At 33.2% G+C, this 13,269-nt stretch overlaps 1 protein-coding gene across 4 annotated transcripts in view; it reads left to right on the top strand.

Annotated features, from left to right (window-relative positions):
- Nucleotides 1-12,522, top strand: part of LOC113521313 (glycogen-binding subunit 76A) — a 59,452-nt gene extending 46,930 nt beyond the window's left edge. For all 4 annotated transcript variants that reach the window (XM_052898937.1, XM_026906821.3, XM_026906818.3 and 1 more), the window contains one exon: nucleotides 9,640-12,522. In XM_052898937.1, the coding sequence (XP_052754897.1) occupies nucleotides 9,640-11,271 (1,632 nt within the window). In that variant the 3' untranslated portion in view covers nucleotides 11,272-12,522. The remainder of the gene's footprint in view (nucleotides 1-9,639) is intronic.
- The last annotated feature ends 747 nt before the right edge of the window (nucleotides 12,523-13,269 follow it).

Here is a 13,269-nt window from a genome sequence, read left to right as displayed (position 1 = left end):
ATTCTCGTATACATAAAAGCATAAGAATAAAAAAAAAGAAGTGTCTTTTTTTATTCTTTTTATACGACTTAGGCAAACAAGCTGACGGCCCACCTGATGGAATGTGGTAACCGTCGCCTAAAGACATGAGCAGTACCATGGACATAACAGTACACACACATACTGTTTCGTCCATGATACCCCCCATGCGTTGCCATTCCTGAGGACTCAGGTGTTATTCCTCTGTACCCTACAAATTCACGCCATATCCCACCCTTCAAACCGAAACACAACCATGCAAACACAATTGCTTCACGGTAGAAACACGAATGGGACAGAGGTACCCAAGCCATCGACTATTGTACAAAGTTACTTAATATTTTTACACTTAATATTTTTGCTACTTATCGATAGAAAAGAGATGTTCGACTCTGAATGCGGTTATTATTCATTCGATCGGTCGTCAATATGGTTATTGTCTCTAGTACAATACACTCATTGGACATATCTGCGCAATCTTGTTTGAGCTATGCGTTATCAATTCCAGGGTCGATAACCGCAGCTTATCGAACTTCTTCATTGAACCACTTATGACGTCTACTACCATTCTAACAGTACGAGTAATTTATATTATCTATTCCATTATTTAATTCATATACCAATTGCTATTGCTACCTAATGTAAATTAATACCTACTTACTTATATCATGTCATGTTATAATGATATAAAATATTTATTCGGAGACACTGCTAACCATTGGAAAGTGGACGTGTTTTCTACTCATACCTGGCTTGTGAATAAAGTTATCTTTGACTAATTTCACATTATACTTGTTTTTCACGGATCAATGTTGTCTTGAAGGAGACTGCGATAAGGGAGAAAGTTAGTGTATAGTTTATAAACAATTGATGAACGTCATTTGTTTATATACCTATAATTAATTGTAACGTCGTCATTACTGACTGTTGAGCATGACTCTTTCTTTATAGAAGGGGAGATCAGCCTGCTGTTACTACCATAGTAAATTAGATAATTAAGTATAGTTTTTTATTTAAAAAATTTCTCTGGCTATAACATGGGTCAATGTCAAAAAGCAAAAGAGGCCTTTGGTCGCCTTTTACAGCATTCGGTGTACGAGGTCTGTCCGGAAAGTTCGTATAAAAGTGTTCTGGAATGCGAGAAAGAGGAGTGGGGAGGCCAGGTAAGCGCAGGACCCCTTCCTTATGTCCCTAACAATGCTTCAGTTCTGGTCTGACCGCCGTGCGGTGCGAACTGGCTTGTCACGCCATCTGTGAAGTTACCTCTTAACGAAACCCCGTCGGCATGGAGCCCGCTTCCGTTGAAGAGCAGCGCGTCGTAATCAAGTTTCTCTCGAAACTCGGCAAGAATGGCCGTGAAATTGATGTCGAATTTGATGTCGAATTAAAATCCCAAAGCAAAGAGTGGAAGACATCCGGGGAACCACGAACAAAAAAATCAAGAAAATCCCGCTCAAATGTCAAGACAATGTTGATTGTTTTTTTCGATGTTCGGGGGATTGTCCATCAAGAATTCGTCCCTCCAGGCCAGACAGTTGATGGAAAATTCTACGTCGATGTGCTCAGACGCCTCAAAGCTCGTGTGGCACGAGTTCGTCCAGAATTGGCGCGAGAGGGGCGTTGGATTCTTCACCACGACAATGCCCCTGCCCACACCTCTCTTGTTGTCCGTGAGTTTTTGAGTAAAAATTCCATTACGGTGACCGAACACCCCCCCTATTCGCCGGATTTGGCCCCGTGTGACTTCTTCTTGTTCCCAAAAACCAAATTGGTACTTCGGGGGCGGCATTTGGGGACATAAATGAGATAAAAAAAGCTACGACGGGGCAGCTGAGAAACCTACAACCAGAGGACTTTCAAGGAGCCTTCTCACAGTGGAAACGGCGTTGGCACAAGTGCATTATGTCACAGGGGGAGTACTTTGAAGGGGATAAAATTGATTTACCTGAATAATTGTAAAATAAAATTTTTAAAAAACTTTTATACGTACTTTCCGGACAAACCTCGTATGTATATTTTTCAGAAGTTTCTCGTATATAGTCCTTATAATATATTACTTCTTTATTTATTTAAATAACTTTATTGACCAAAAGAAAATATGGTACTAAGGTGGACTTAATGCTAATAGTATTTTCTACCAGTTAACCTTTGGGATGAACAATTTGTTATATTGTCTCTATATATATATATATATATATGTAAAACGAGAATTTTATGAACTTACTATGTATGTGGTTTCTAACAATTATTGAGAGGAGACGCTGTGACAGAAAGCACCGTACACATGCCCCCTGAAGAAGACTTCCGAATGAAGTCGAAACAAGTGAGTTTATAAAATTCCCTTTATATGTACACATCGTTAAAAATTAACATAGGTTTTCAAAATAATGTATTATATTGCTGTTTTATAAGGCGTTGTCGTCCAGTTTGTCCTTTCATGTTTTGTCTTGATATCTGACAGAGTAGTTGACAACATCGTCTACTTCTCCAATTCTAACTAGCCTCATATACTGAAAACAATTTCAAATCTAGTTCATTGGAATAATAAAAATTATGTTGCTAAATTACTTAATTGTAATTAATTTAATATGTAATTTAAGAATTTATTTTAAATTTTTATCTATAACGAAGTAATTTAAGTTTAAATTTTAATACTGTTTTGCTATTTTTTATCGTTATTTGTACTGTGAAAACTTGTAATTTGGCTAACCAGATCTGCGCTTTAGATTTTTTTGACGTCAGAAAGATGAAGAGAAAGTGATTAATACTATATGTTAGCCATAAAAAAATATTAAACACTTTCAGATCTCAGGGGATGATATAAAACGGGTTGTACTATTAAGATCCACTTGAGTACCACACAATTTTTAGGTTTAGAAGGCATTAGTTTATTTCGTATCTTATTACTGTATCGTCAATTTGTCTATGTATCTATATTAGTTCTCAAGCGATTTTTTTTTTTTATGCAACTTAGAATGGCTAACAAGCTAACGGTCCGCCTGATTGGAAATGGGAACCGTCGCCTATAGACATGAGCAGTTCTATGGACATAACGGAGTATATTGTTTCGCCCACGATACCCCCAATGCGTTGCTATTCCTGAAATTGTTTTAATCGAAGACTGGTTTCATGGGATGGTTTTTAGTTATGCATCGTGGGTTTTGTAGTCTTTCAATACTTGTTCAAATAAGAAAAGTCGAATGAATTTTTATAATATATAAATAAGAAAAGATTTATACACATTACATAGTACGCATATGCAAGCAGTTTCAATTTCATATATAGCACACAAATCATAATGTAATAATAAATTACAAGTGCCCAGTATTATTTATGAACGAGTGGCGTGTTTGTGGCTCGGAGCGGTGACCGCTCTCGAGATTGGATGGTACTGAACCAGCGTACAAATGGATTTTATTAATTTAGAAGGCCCTTGAAGACATTATGCGTATAAATTTAAACGCCGATAACTTGTAAATATTTTTGTTTTGGGGAAAATTTGTAATATAAATGAATGGCAGTAGTGTGACTAGCCTTAATTGCTGCATTAGTACCTAAATATGACCCTATTGTATTGTATCAGCCAACTACCCACTATTGAATATAGCCTCTCCCATAAGGGGGGTTTTGCCAGTAGTTGCCACGCTTGGCACGCGTGATAACCGCTGTCTGGCTTTTAATAATGTTTAAAGAGGGACGCTGCTGCCCATTGCTCAACTATAAGATGCTTTAGTTGCCTCTTACGACACCCACAGGAAAGGAAGGTGTGGCCTATTCAACGTCGGGACCTACAGGGCTATATAAATAGGACCCTATGTATCTAGTAAATAAACTACACGTGTAAGGTTGGGTCTCTGTCTGTTACCTTAACTGGCAAACTATACTTGTGACGGTTGCTTACTATATACTTTATCCATTAGTTTAATATACAATTAACCGTAATCTTGAAAACGGCAATGAAAATTTTAATAATATTTAATAAATATGATCTTTGTTTATAATATTATTTGTTTATAATATTAGAAGCACTAAAATACTTACAGCGCCGAATGTGTGAAAATGCGTGCTTTACAGATGCAAACGTAGAAACTTGCAAAGTTTTCAAAACATAGTAACTTTCAAAAGTATCCATAATAAAATTACAGGAGTCTCAATCATTAATTGGATTTTAGACGCTAAATCAATGTAATGGTTCCTAATTAAAAGTCATCAATCTGCTGATAATCGAGTTCGTTGTCGTCCTCAAGGTTTAATTCTTATTTTCTCAGCCAACATTGTCTACTACTGCCCGTTGATTTTTTTTAAATCGCTGAAGATATTTTTGTATGGAGCACCTACGCTTTCGTGACGCTTTGTTTCTGGCATCAGCGTCGATTCACATAACGTAAATAACGACGAACTCGTTCTAGATCCGTCACATGTGCATGCTGCACTGTTATACTGGCAGCCAAACTGTATTAAATACGTTGGGAAATAATATAATAGATTTTTTTGCTGATTCATTGCCTATCTTAACATGGTGCTAATTGAAAATCTATGTTTAGTTAGTTATTACTAACGAACTATAAGTAATTTATTAGTCATTACTGTTATTTCACGTAAAACAGCTACGACAGCCAAGTTTCTGTTACAGTAGCCTATGGGAATTTACATAAGATTATATACATTTATTCCTATGTGTTGGAACAAATATAAATTCGTAATATACATAATTTATAATAAAAGAATAAAACATTGATTTCAAAATATATGTAGAATCAATATGACATCGAAGAAAAAAGAAGATCCATCGAATGTAAAAAGAAGATCCATCGAATGTAAAAAGAATGATCAGAATTGGTATATATAGAATTGACAAAAATCTCATGTTCTGGAAAAAAGGCGAAGTATATCCAAAACTTCCCGCTTTTTAGTTTTCTGAACTTGCTTAAAACTTAGCAGTGAAACAAAACTCAGTTTGCTGTTTAGATATTTATTTGTTTTAACACTTCGTGTAGCGATCTCCGACATCTTTGGAGACACGTACTTTACGTCTGTGACATAGTCCACCCGTTATTTCTATTGAAATTCAATTCTATTGAATTTAAAACTACATGAGATATTAACTTGTATTACTTCTTATAGGTACTTCTATCATTATCTTACTATATTTTTTTCTAGGTAGATATAATATAAAAGAGTGTAAACGTTCTCTATCCTTACATAAATTTTTTGCTTTTTTTTTCATTTTTCCCATTAATAATATTATGATCAATTTTAAAGCATTTAAGACCGTAATTTATAATAAACATGAGATGCAAGTGGTATATAACTACTTATGATCTGATGTAATGCAGCGATAAGAAATTGTCTCTCTACCCACGCTTCAGTAACCAGTAGGGGGACATGTCTATCATATTGTTTACAACTATTGCATCGTCCACCGCAATATTCAATTGAAAGTTGTTTTGTTCCAATACGAGACGTGTTTGTTCTCAATTGTGGCTGAGACCACGTCAAATTGTCACGTGAAATCAATTAATTTTGCCATTGTATGTTTAATTGAGAACAATTTTCGTAAGGATAATAAAATGTTTAAAACTCTGATCGGGTTACTCAGAAGACGTTTTATTTGGTGAAGTTAAGTAATATTTACACCATATTCAAATATCAAAACATCCTAGCTTAATTATCTATTTTTATCTTGAATCTACCATATTAATATAAATGATAGACGCACCGTGTCATGGAGTCTAAAACTTTATTTATTTACACATACATTTCCTCACTGGTCTCATAAAATAATGCTAATGATGTCAATTCTAATATGTAAAATATTTATAGTTGAATTTTAGTGAATTAGTTGCCAAACAGTTGACAAAATGTATTAGCGGAAGAAAAATTGTTAAAAGTTTATGATAAATGATTTGCAGGTGATCATTTTAGACAATTCACTTACCAGATTTCTTGACCACTCGGTGATGTCCGAAACTCACACACCGTGTGACTATTATTGTCTTATTTAATAGTGTTTTAAACATAACTTAAGATTAGACTCTTATTGGATCTTTAAATTACTGCATAAAACCTTGGTGACTATATTTTTTTGGAACTCTAAATCACAAAACCATTTTTTAGTTGTAACAGTAAACTGTGCTTATAAAGTTTCTAGGGTAAAATGCATAAAAAATTACGGGTACATATTTTTATTTTGCCGATGCACCAGTGATATTCAGTCCCTGAACTTTTAAAAAAAACTTTTTACTTACAAATTTCCTTTTACAGTTTTATCATTTGATTATATAAGTTAAAAAAATACTTATTTTATAATATAATATTAGTTACTTCTGTACCAAGATTAATGAAAATGTATTGAGTAATATTTTTATTTTATTTATGATGCGTGCTGATAAACGGACAAACAAATAAACATTTTTATTTTTGTAATAATAGTTTATAAATAAATTTTGGGTATAACAAATGGGGGTTTACGGGGAGGCCTATTTTCAGCAATGGACAACATATATGATGTATCATATTACATATCAGCATAACAACAGATATGATGATGATAATAACAAATTAACCCATCAATATATTGTACAATGACGGATTGATACATATTACGATCAACATACTATAAAAATAACCTTGCCAACAAAGACTATATACCAGACAACAGATACAAATCTTATTTGGAGTATAATAATATCTAGTATTGATTAAAAAATTTGTGTATGTAGTGTTATATTGATTAGATATTTTGTTGACATTGAACAATTTTACATACAATTTGAAATAATAAACAAGCTGCAGAGTATTTGATAATGAAAAATAAATACCTTCTTCTTTAAACATTTATATTAATACTTATCATAGATGGAATTCGTCCATGGTACTAATATCATAAAGAGCTAAACTTTGTGAATTTGGATATTCGAGGTTAACTCCAGTAATACTGATTTAATTTTAAAAATTCTTTCACTGTTAGAAAGGTACATTATCCTTGAGTGCTATAGACTACTTTTTAATTTGGTTAATATATATTTTGAATAATTAATCACAACAAATGTAATTAAAGTAGGCAAAAATGCTATATTATGGCGCTGCCTTGTTTGCTAGTATGGATTGAAATAAAAAAATAAAATCCATAGCAAAATTATTCGTTGCTTTTAGAATTATAAAAAAGTCCGCGATACTATATGAGATTAACATGTCGGCTAAAAAGATGGTTTTTATGTTAAAAGTAAAATTAATTTTACAAGCTGTTCGTTTTCAAATCATGAATAATATGCATGCAGTACTTTTACACACACCAAAATACCAATCTTATTAAAATATCTTGCACAGTTTAAATATTGCATAAACATATATTGCACCTATGCGAAGTCGGGGGCAGGTTACTAGTTAACAATACAGAGGGACTGCTAGCATAGCTAAATAAGATAAATAAATAAAATAAGTAAATTAGATAAGATTCATACATAAATTGATACGTTGGTACCTGAACGCAACAGTAAGCGTTCAGGTATCTATTACTTATGCCTTTTATGTCATTGTAAGATTGTATTGAGTTTTTTTGTCAGTTTGCAACACAACATTGCGTTTGGTCTAATAGGAATAAATATTTTGGTTGAAATAGGAATCATCGTTTAATCAATTCTTGCTATGAAACATGTATTGTTGCTTCACGAGAGGCGTAAGAGTGGCGAACAGAATTAAAAAAAAACAAATAGAAACTACGAGTATACCACTACAGAACAAGTTGTAGTCGATAAACTATTTTTCCTAATATTAAAAAATACACATAATAATATTAATTTCATTTATACCTAAATCATTGTTGTTTGGATGAAATAATTGGTCTCAATTGATCTTAATGTAATGTTACACAGAAAGGTCAAGGTTACACTACTCACTCTATATTCTGAACGGTGTCATTGCTTGAAAATTGGGTCACCTGTCGACCTTAAGGACAGATTCGTGTAGGAAAAAGCAGATGTTCCTTACAATATTCACAACCTTGCGATTTACAGATAGACATTACCTTAAAAAGATTTTTTACTTAAACAAAAGTTTTATTTATTTATTAATGTACATTCGCTTATAGTATAGACAATAGGTTATTACAAAAATGTACACAGACGGACTTATCCCTTAAAGGGATTTCTTCCAATCAACCTGAAGAACTCGAAAGGAGAAGGTGTTTTTTTTTATTTATTTAAGCTTTTATTTTAATTAGTGAATTCATTTCGGATAATGTTATTCTGATGTAAAATTTACAATTTTAGCTCTAAACAGCTGGACGTGAGATCTGCTTCGATCCGTGCCAACTTTTAACGATGACGTTGGAGGATTCTTTTTGAGATATAAAAATATTTAAACAGCGATAGGAAACGGATGTAGTCAACTTTATAGCTGTTGGGTACTAAAAAAAAGATTTGTTAATAGCATTACCGATTGCATCATATGTTCCGCTTAATAGTCAAATATCTAGATTTTTATTTACACTACTGGGAGTGACAAATAAACCGACAGCTCACATAATGGTGGGTAGCAATCATCATGTCTCGCCTAAACAATGATATGAGTTCCTAGAATGCATTACCGCACCTGAGGGCTAAAGTATATTAAATAATGCAATCTGATGTGACTAAGCAATTGTGATAAATGTATAATGTTTAATTACGAGTATGTACGCAAGACTTCCTTCTATGGTTGTTGTTATTGGTTATATCTATGATTACTAACAATGTACAACCGACTTCAAAAAAAGGAAAAGGGTCTCAATTAGTTGATTTTACTTCAAAACTCCGTCAGTTACAAAAAATATTTAGAAAACTCTTTTTATCTAAAATATGTCTTTTAGATAAGTCCCATAGAAATTTTATATAAAAAATCGGATCAATCGTTTAGTTTTGATATTAAAATAACTGTTTTTACTAATATTCAAGTTGATTTTTTTTTGTAGAATATAATCTTAAATCATTATATTCTTGATGAGAGAAAGCGATAATGAATCATAACATATGATGTTAACCACAATATAAACACAAGCGTGCGTATCTGATAAGGAAAATGCTAAAAGGAATATTTATGTAAACTAGGTACTTACATGATGACATTGAATTGTTTTACTAAAATAACCTTAAGAAATATAATGCACCTTGTATTATATTTACTACTGATAAATATAAACCGAAACATATTTCGATACCTATATATATACATTTAACCTTTATTATACGTAGGTACACCATACAAGTTATTATAGTTAATTGTCACCGCCTGTTTTCCATTTATTTGCTATTTATTTATTGAAATTTCTTCATTTGTTTGCATATATGCATTATGTCCCTGAGTATTGTACTACATCTATGCATACTGATAGCCATGACATACTGTTCATAGCAAAACTATGTAATTTTATTATCTTATCATTAAGTTCGTTCACTCTTGACATTCAACTTTCATGTTGTGATAATCACGAATGAATATTCAATATTGTCGTCCTATTATTATCTACTTATTATGCTTACTTGCATTTCATATGGATATTTTTAGGATGAAATCGTAATGAATAACTAATAATAATTTATGTAGAATACCAGTATTAAAGTTTTTTATTATTATTATTTCCAGACGCAGATGAGTGGTGATCATTCCGTGTCTCAGTGCGGGTTGACATCTTTACTGCCGATGTCGTGTCGCGGTCGCGCTGCTGCGTTCGCGCGCGACCTCCATTCACGACTCCGGAACCTCGGCGCGACTCAAGACGAAGACTGCGAAAGTAGCTGGCTCACAGGCGACGGCGCTGAACACCGGCCCACCACATCCACCACCCAATGCGACCACGATACTTTTTATGATTTTGAACTAGAATGCGAGAGTCCTTCCAGCCCTGTTGATGAATTTGATACTTCTTTTCCAGAACGTCCATCGGTCGAAACCGATGATAAAGAAACACCTTTTTATGATGTCGACTCAGAAACAGAAATTAAAGAACAGGTCAAGCTTATGGTTCACCAACCCGACAAAGTACAAAATCGGTTTAAATTTTCTACAGTTTTTTATACAGAATCTCCAGTTAAACTACAACCATCACCACGTGAAAATGGTCATGCTGATAAACGGCTCTTTTCCCCGATCACATTTGATGATTGCGCGCGACAAAATAGTAACGATGAAACAGATTGTATCGTGAAATCTTCCCCGTCAGTAGACATTGATCGATTAAGTTTACCAGAATATTCTAGTGTTAACTTAGATAGTGATTCAGAATTTGAATCGGCCAAAAGTGATCCGTCTGATGGTATTGATGAAGTTTTTCAGAGTGATAAATTTTTAGACAACGATGTAACAGAGTGTGTGGAAAATTTATCAGTCACAGAAAACGAATTACCAAACGAAAACGATATATTAACAGAAGTAAACGAAACTGAAGTATATGAAGAAGAAACGAAAGCTGTGGAAATCATAACCAGTGAAGTACCTATCGAAAAAGAAATATCACCTGCGCCCGAAATTGAACCGACACTTTTGAGCGCTGAAATTAAAGTGGAAGATAATGATGATATAGAAGATGACAGACCGCAACGAGTTCGTCGTTGTTCTTCATTAAAAACTGGTAAAACACCGCCTGGAACACCTGGTCGAAAAAAAATCGTACGATTTGCCGATGTGTTAGGTCTCGATTTGGCGGATGTTAAAACGTTTATGGATGAAATTCCTGTCATTCCAAAATCAGCTTATGATGATCTCACTGGTTGTGATATGCAAAATTCTCCTCCGGTACGAGCTCCACCTCGATTCGGCACCTTAACGTTAGTCCCTCTTTTCCAATTACCCCGTGATGTCACGGAAAAACTTGAAATATTTAATGTGTGTTTGGAAAGTGCGCGAGTCTGCGATGGTGTACACGTAACCGTATGCGGGTCAGTACGGGTACGCAATTTAGACTTTCATAAAACTGTACATGTTCGTTATACATTGAACAGATGGATAACGTATACGGACTTACAGGCTTCATATGTACAGGGCTCCTGTGATGGATATTCAGATCGATTTCAGTTTGTTTTATATGCACCTTCTATATCAACTGGCCAAAGATTGGAACTCGCTGTTCGATTCCAATGCAAAGGGCAGCAATTTTGGGATAATAATAGTGGAGCTAACTATTGTTTTGATTGCTTAGCACTGGGAATTATACTGCCTTCACCAACTTTACCCGGGCCACTGCACCCAACAGTAGACTGGCATCCCTCATTTTACTGACGCTGCACGGGCTGATCCCAGAGGAAAATAAGTCAGTATCGGAACGGCGATGGCAAACGAATGAAAGCGAGTATTCCGGCGAGTTCCTGAGCAGAGCGCATATAGCGCGGCTCGCTTGAAACACCCGCTGCTAGTCACATTCCTGTGCCCGCTGCGGTGGCGTTCTGTTCGGATGAGAGTGTGTGGAGTCCTGAATTAATGAGGCTTAAAAGCGGTAAAGCGTTTTTGTGATATAAAATAGATTAGGTGTAGATATTAATCCAACGAACGCGCATCTCGTCCAAGAGTGCCATTTAAAAATATCAAGATTTCGATTTAATATGTATTTTTTCGAAGTTTTGGTTCTAGAATCTTATTACAATAATAGTAGGACAATAAATTATAATGTGATGCGGTGCAACGAACACAACACATTGGCGATATGGGTTACAACAGCGCATACTGCGCAGGAGTGGCTTTGATGTCGACAAAACGAATGGATGCCTTCATTGTTCCTTTGTATATATAAAACGATATGATTGAATTATGAATGATATTAATATTTTAATACATTTTTTACAAAATCTATTAGCCTTTTAAGGTCTATGTCGAAATATTATTATGTAATAGCATCACCTAGTTAGCGAGATTTTATTCACTTTAACGTCTTTACGAACTGTAGATATCAGTTATTACAAAAATAAAAAAATATTTATTGTGACATTATTTGTTACATTGTTACATTATATATAAACTATAAATTATAGGCATGCCTAATATTTGAATAGTCAGGTATATGTAGTCTAAAAGAACAGCAATTTACCTATTTACTATTTTAATATTAAATAACTGTATCAATGTTATGAACTGCAAATATTTAGAATCTATATTTTTATAATTATGAAATAAACTCATGACAAACTTCCGCAGAACTGATAATAATAATTGTTAATTCGATTTTGAGATTTTAATCAAGAAGACTTTTAGAAATTATAAAATTAAATTATTTTTACATGTAAGCAATATTACTTATTTAATAGGCAGTTTTTTTTTATTTTATAATATGTACCTGAATTCTATACAATGTGGCCATATTAACTTTACTGCATGAATGGCAGGTTTGCAACTCGTATAATATTTATTGTTATTTGACATCTGTTTTATTAATAACTATTTACATAATAAATCAATATGCATAATTGAAAAATTTATGGTTTGATTTTATATTGTTACACGATTCTGTATGGTACAACAATTAAAATACCTACTAAGTACATCGAAGTTTCTTTTGGTTCATTGGCCTCTACACCTATTTATATAAGATATATTATTGATTATTTTGCACTTGTATTATTAATACTATTATGACCCGCACAGAGGTCATATTGTAGATAAACAGCTTATTAATAAAATTTATAGTCTGCTTTTATATTATTTGTGTAAAATAAGTTTTGGAAGTCACGATCTAAATTTGAAAGGAAGGTAGGTAATATAATTTATCAAATAAAAAGTTTAGATCCATGTATATTCTTAACACTTTATTATTAAAAGGCGAAAATATCACAATTTGTCATATGATATCGAAATAAATATTCTCATTGAGTAGAATTTTAATTAAGTAGGTATAATTTAAAATGACCGAGTCATTTGCAGGTTGAAGCCTGAAAATTTATATTAACAATGAATATATAATAGAAATTTTTCTATTAACAATTATGATTTATTTCTGTTAATAGGTTTGTCCTTCTATTTCAAATATCTTAAACTCATGAATTTCTTGGAGTTAAACGATACGTAAGTCTATTATAACATTACGGAAAATATGTGGCTATGAATCAAATGTTATTAAATACATATTCAATTTTATCTCCAAAAAATTAAGGTGCCCATCATTTAGTATTTTTTTTTAATAATCCCTTACAGAGTTTATCCAGATAGACACAATCTTACCATTGTTTACGAAATCGCTTCTCGAACGTCTAATAGCACCTTTTACACCAATAAAGTTACACTGTACAT

The sequence above is a fragment of the Galleria mellonella genome, unplaced genomic scaffold (assembly GCF_026898425.1).
Source record: "Galleria mellonella isolate WM207_F2 unplaced genomic scaffold, CSIRO_AGI_GalMel_v1 utg55, whole genome shotgun sequence".
Taxonomy (NCBI): Eukaryota; Metazoa; Arthropoda; class Insecta; order Lepidoptera; family Pyralidae; genus Galleria; species Galleria mellonella.
Note: the sequence above shows the minus strand (reverse complement) of the source record. Positions and strands in the feature narration are given on the sequence as shown.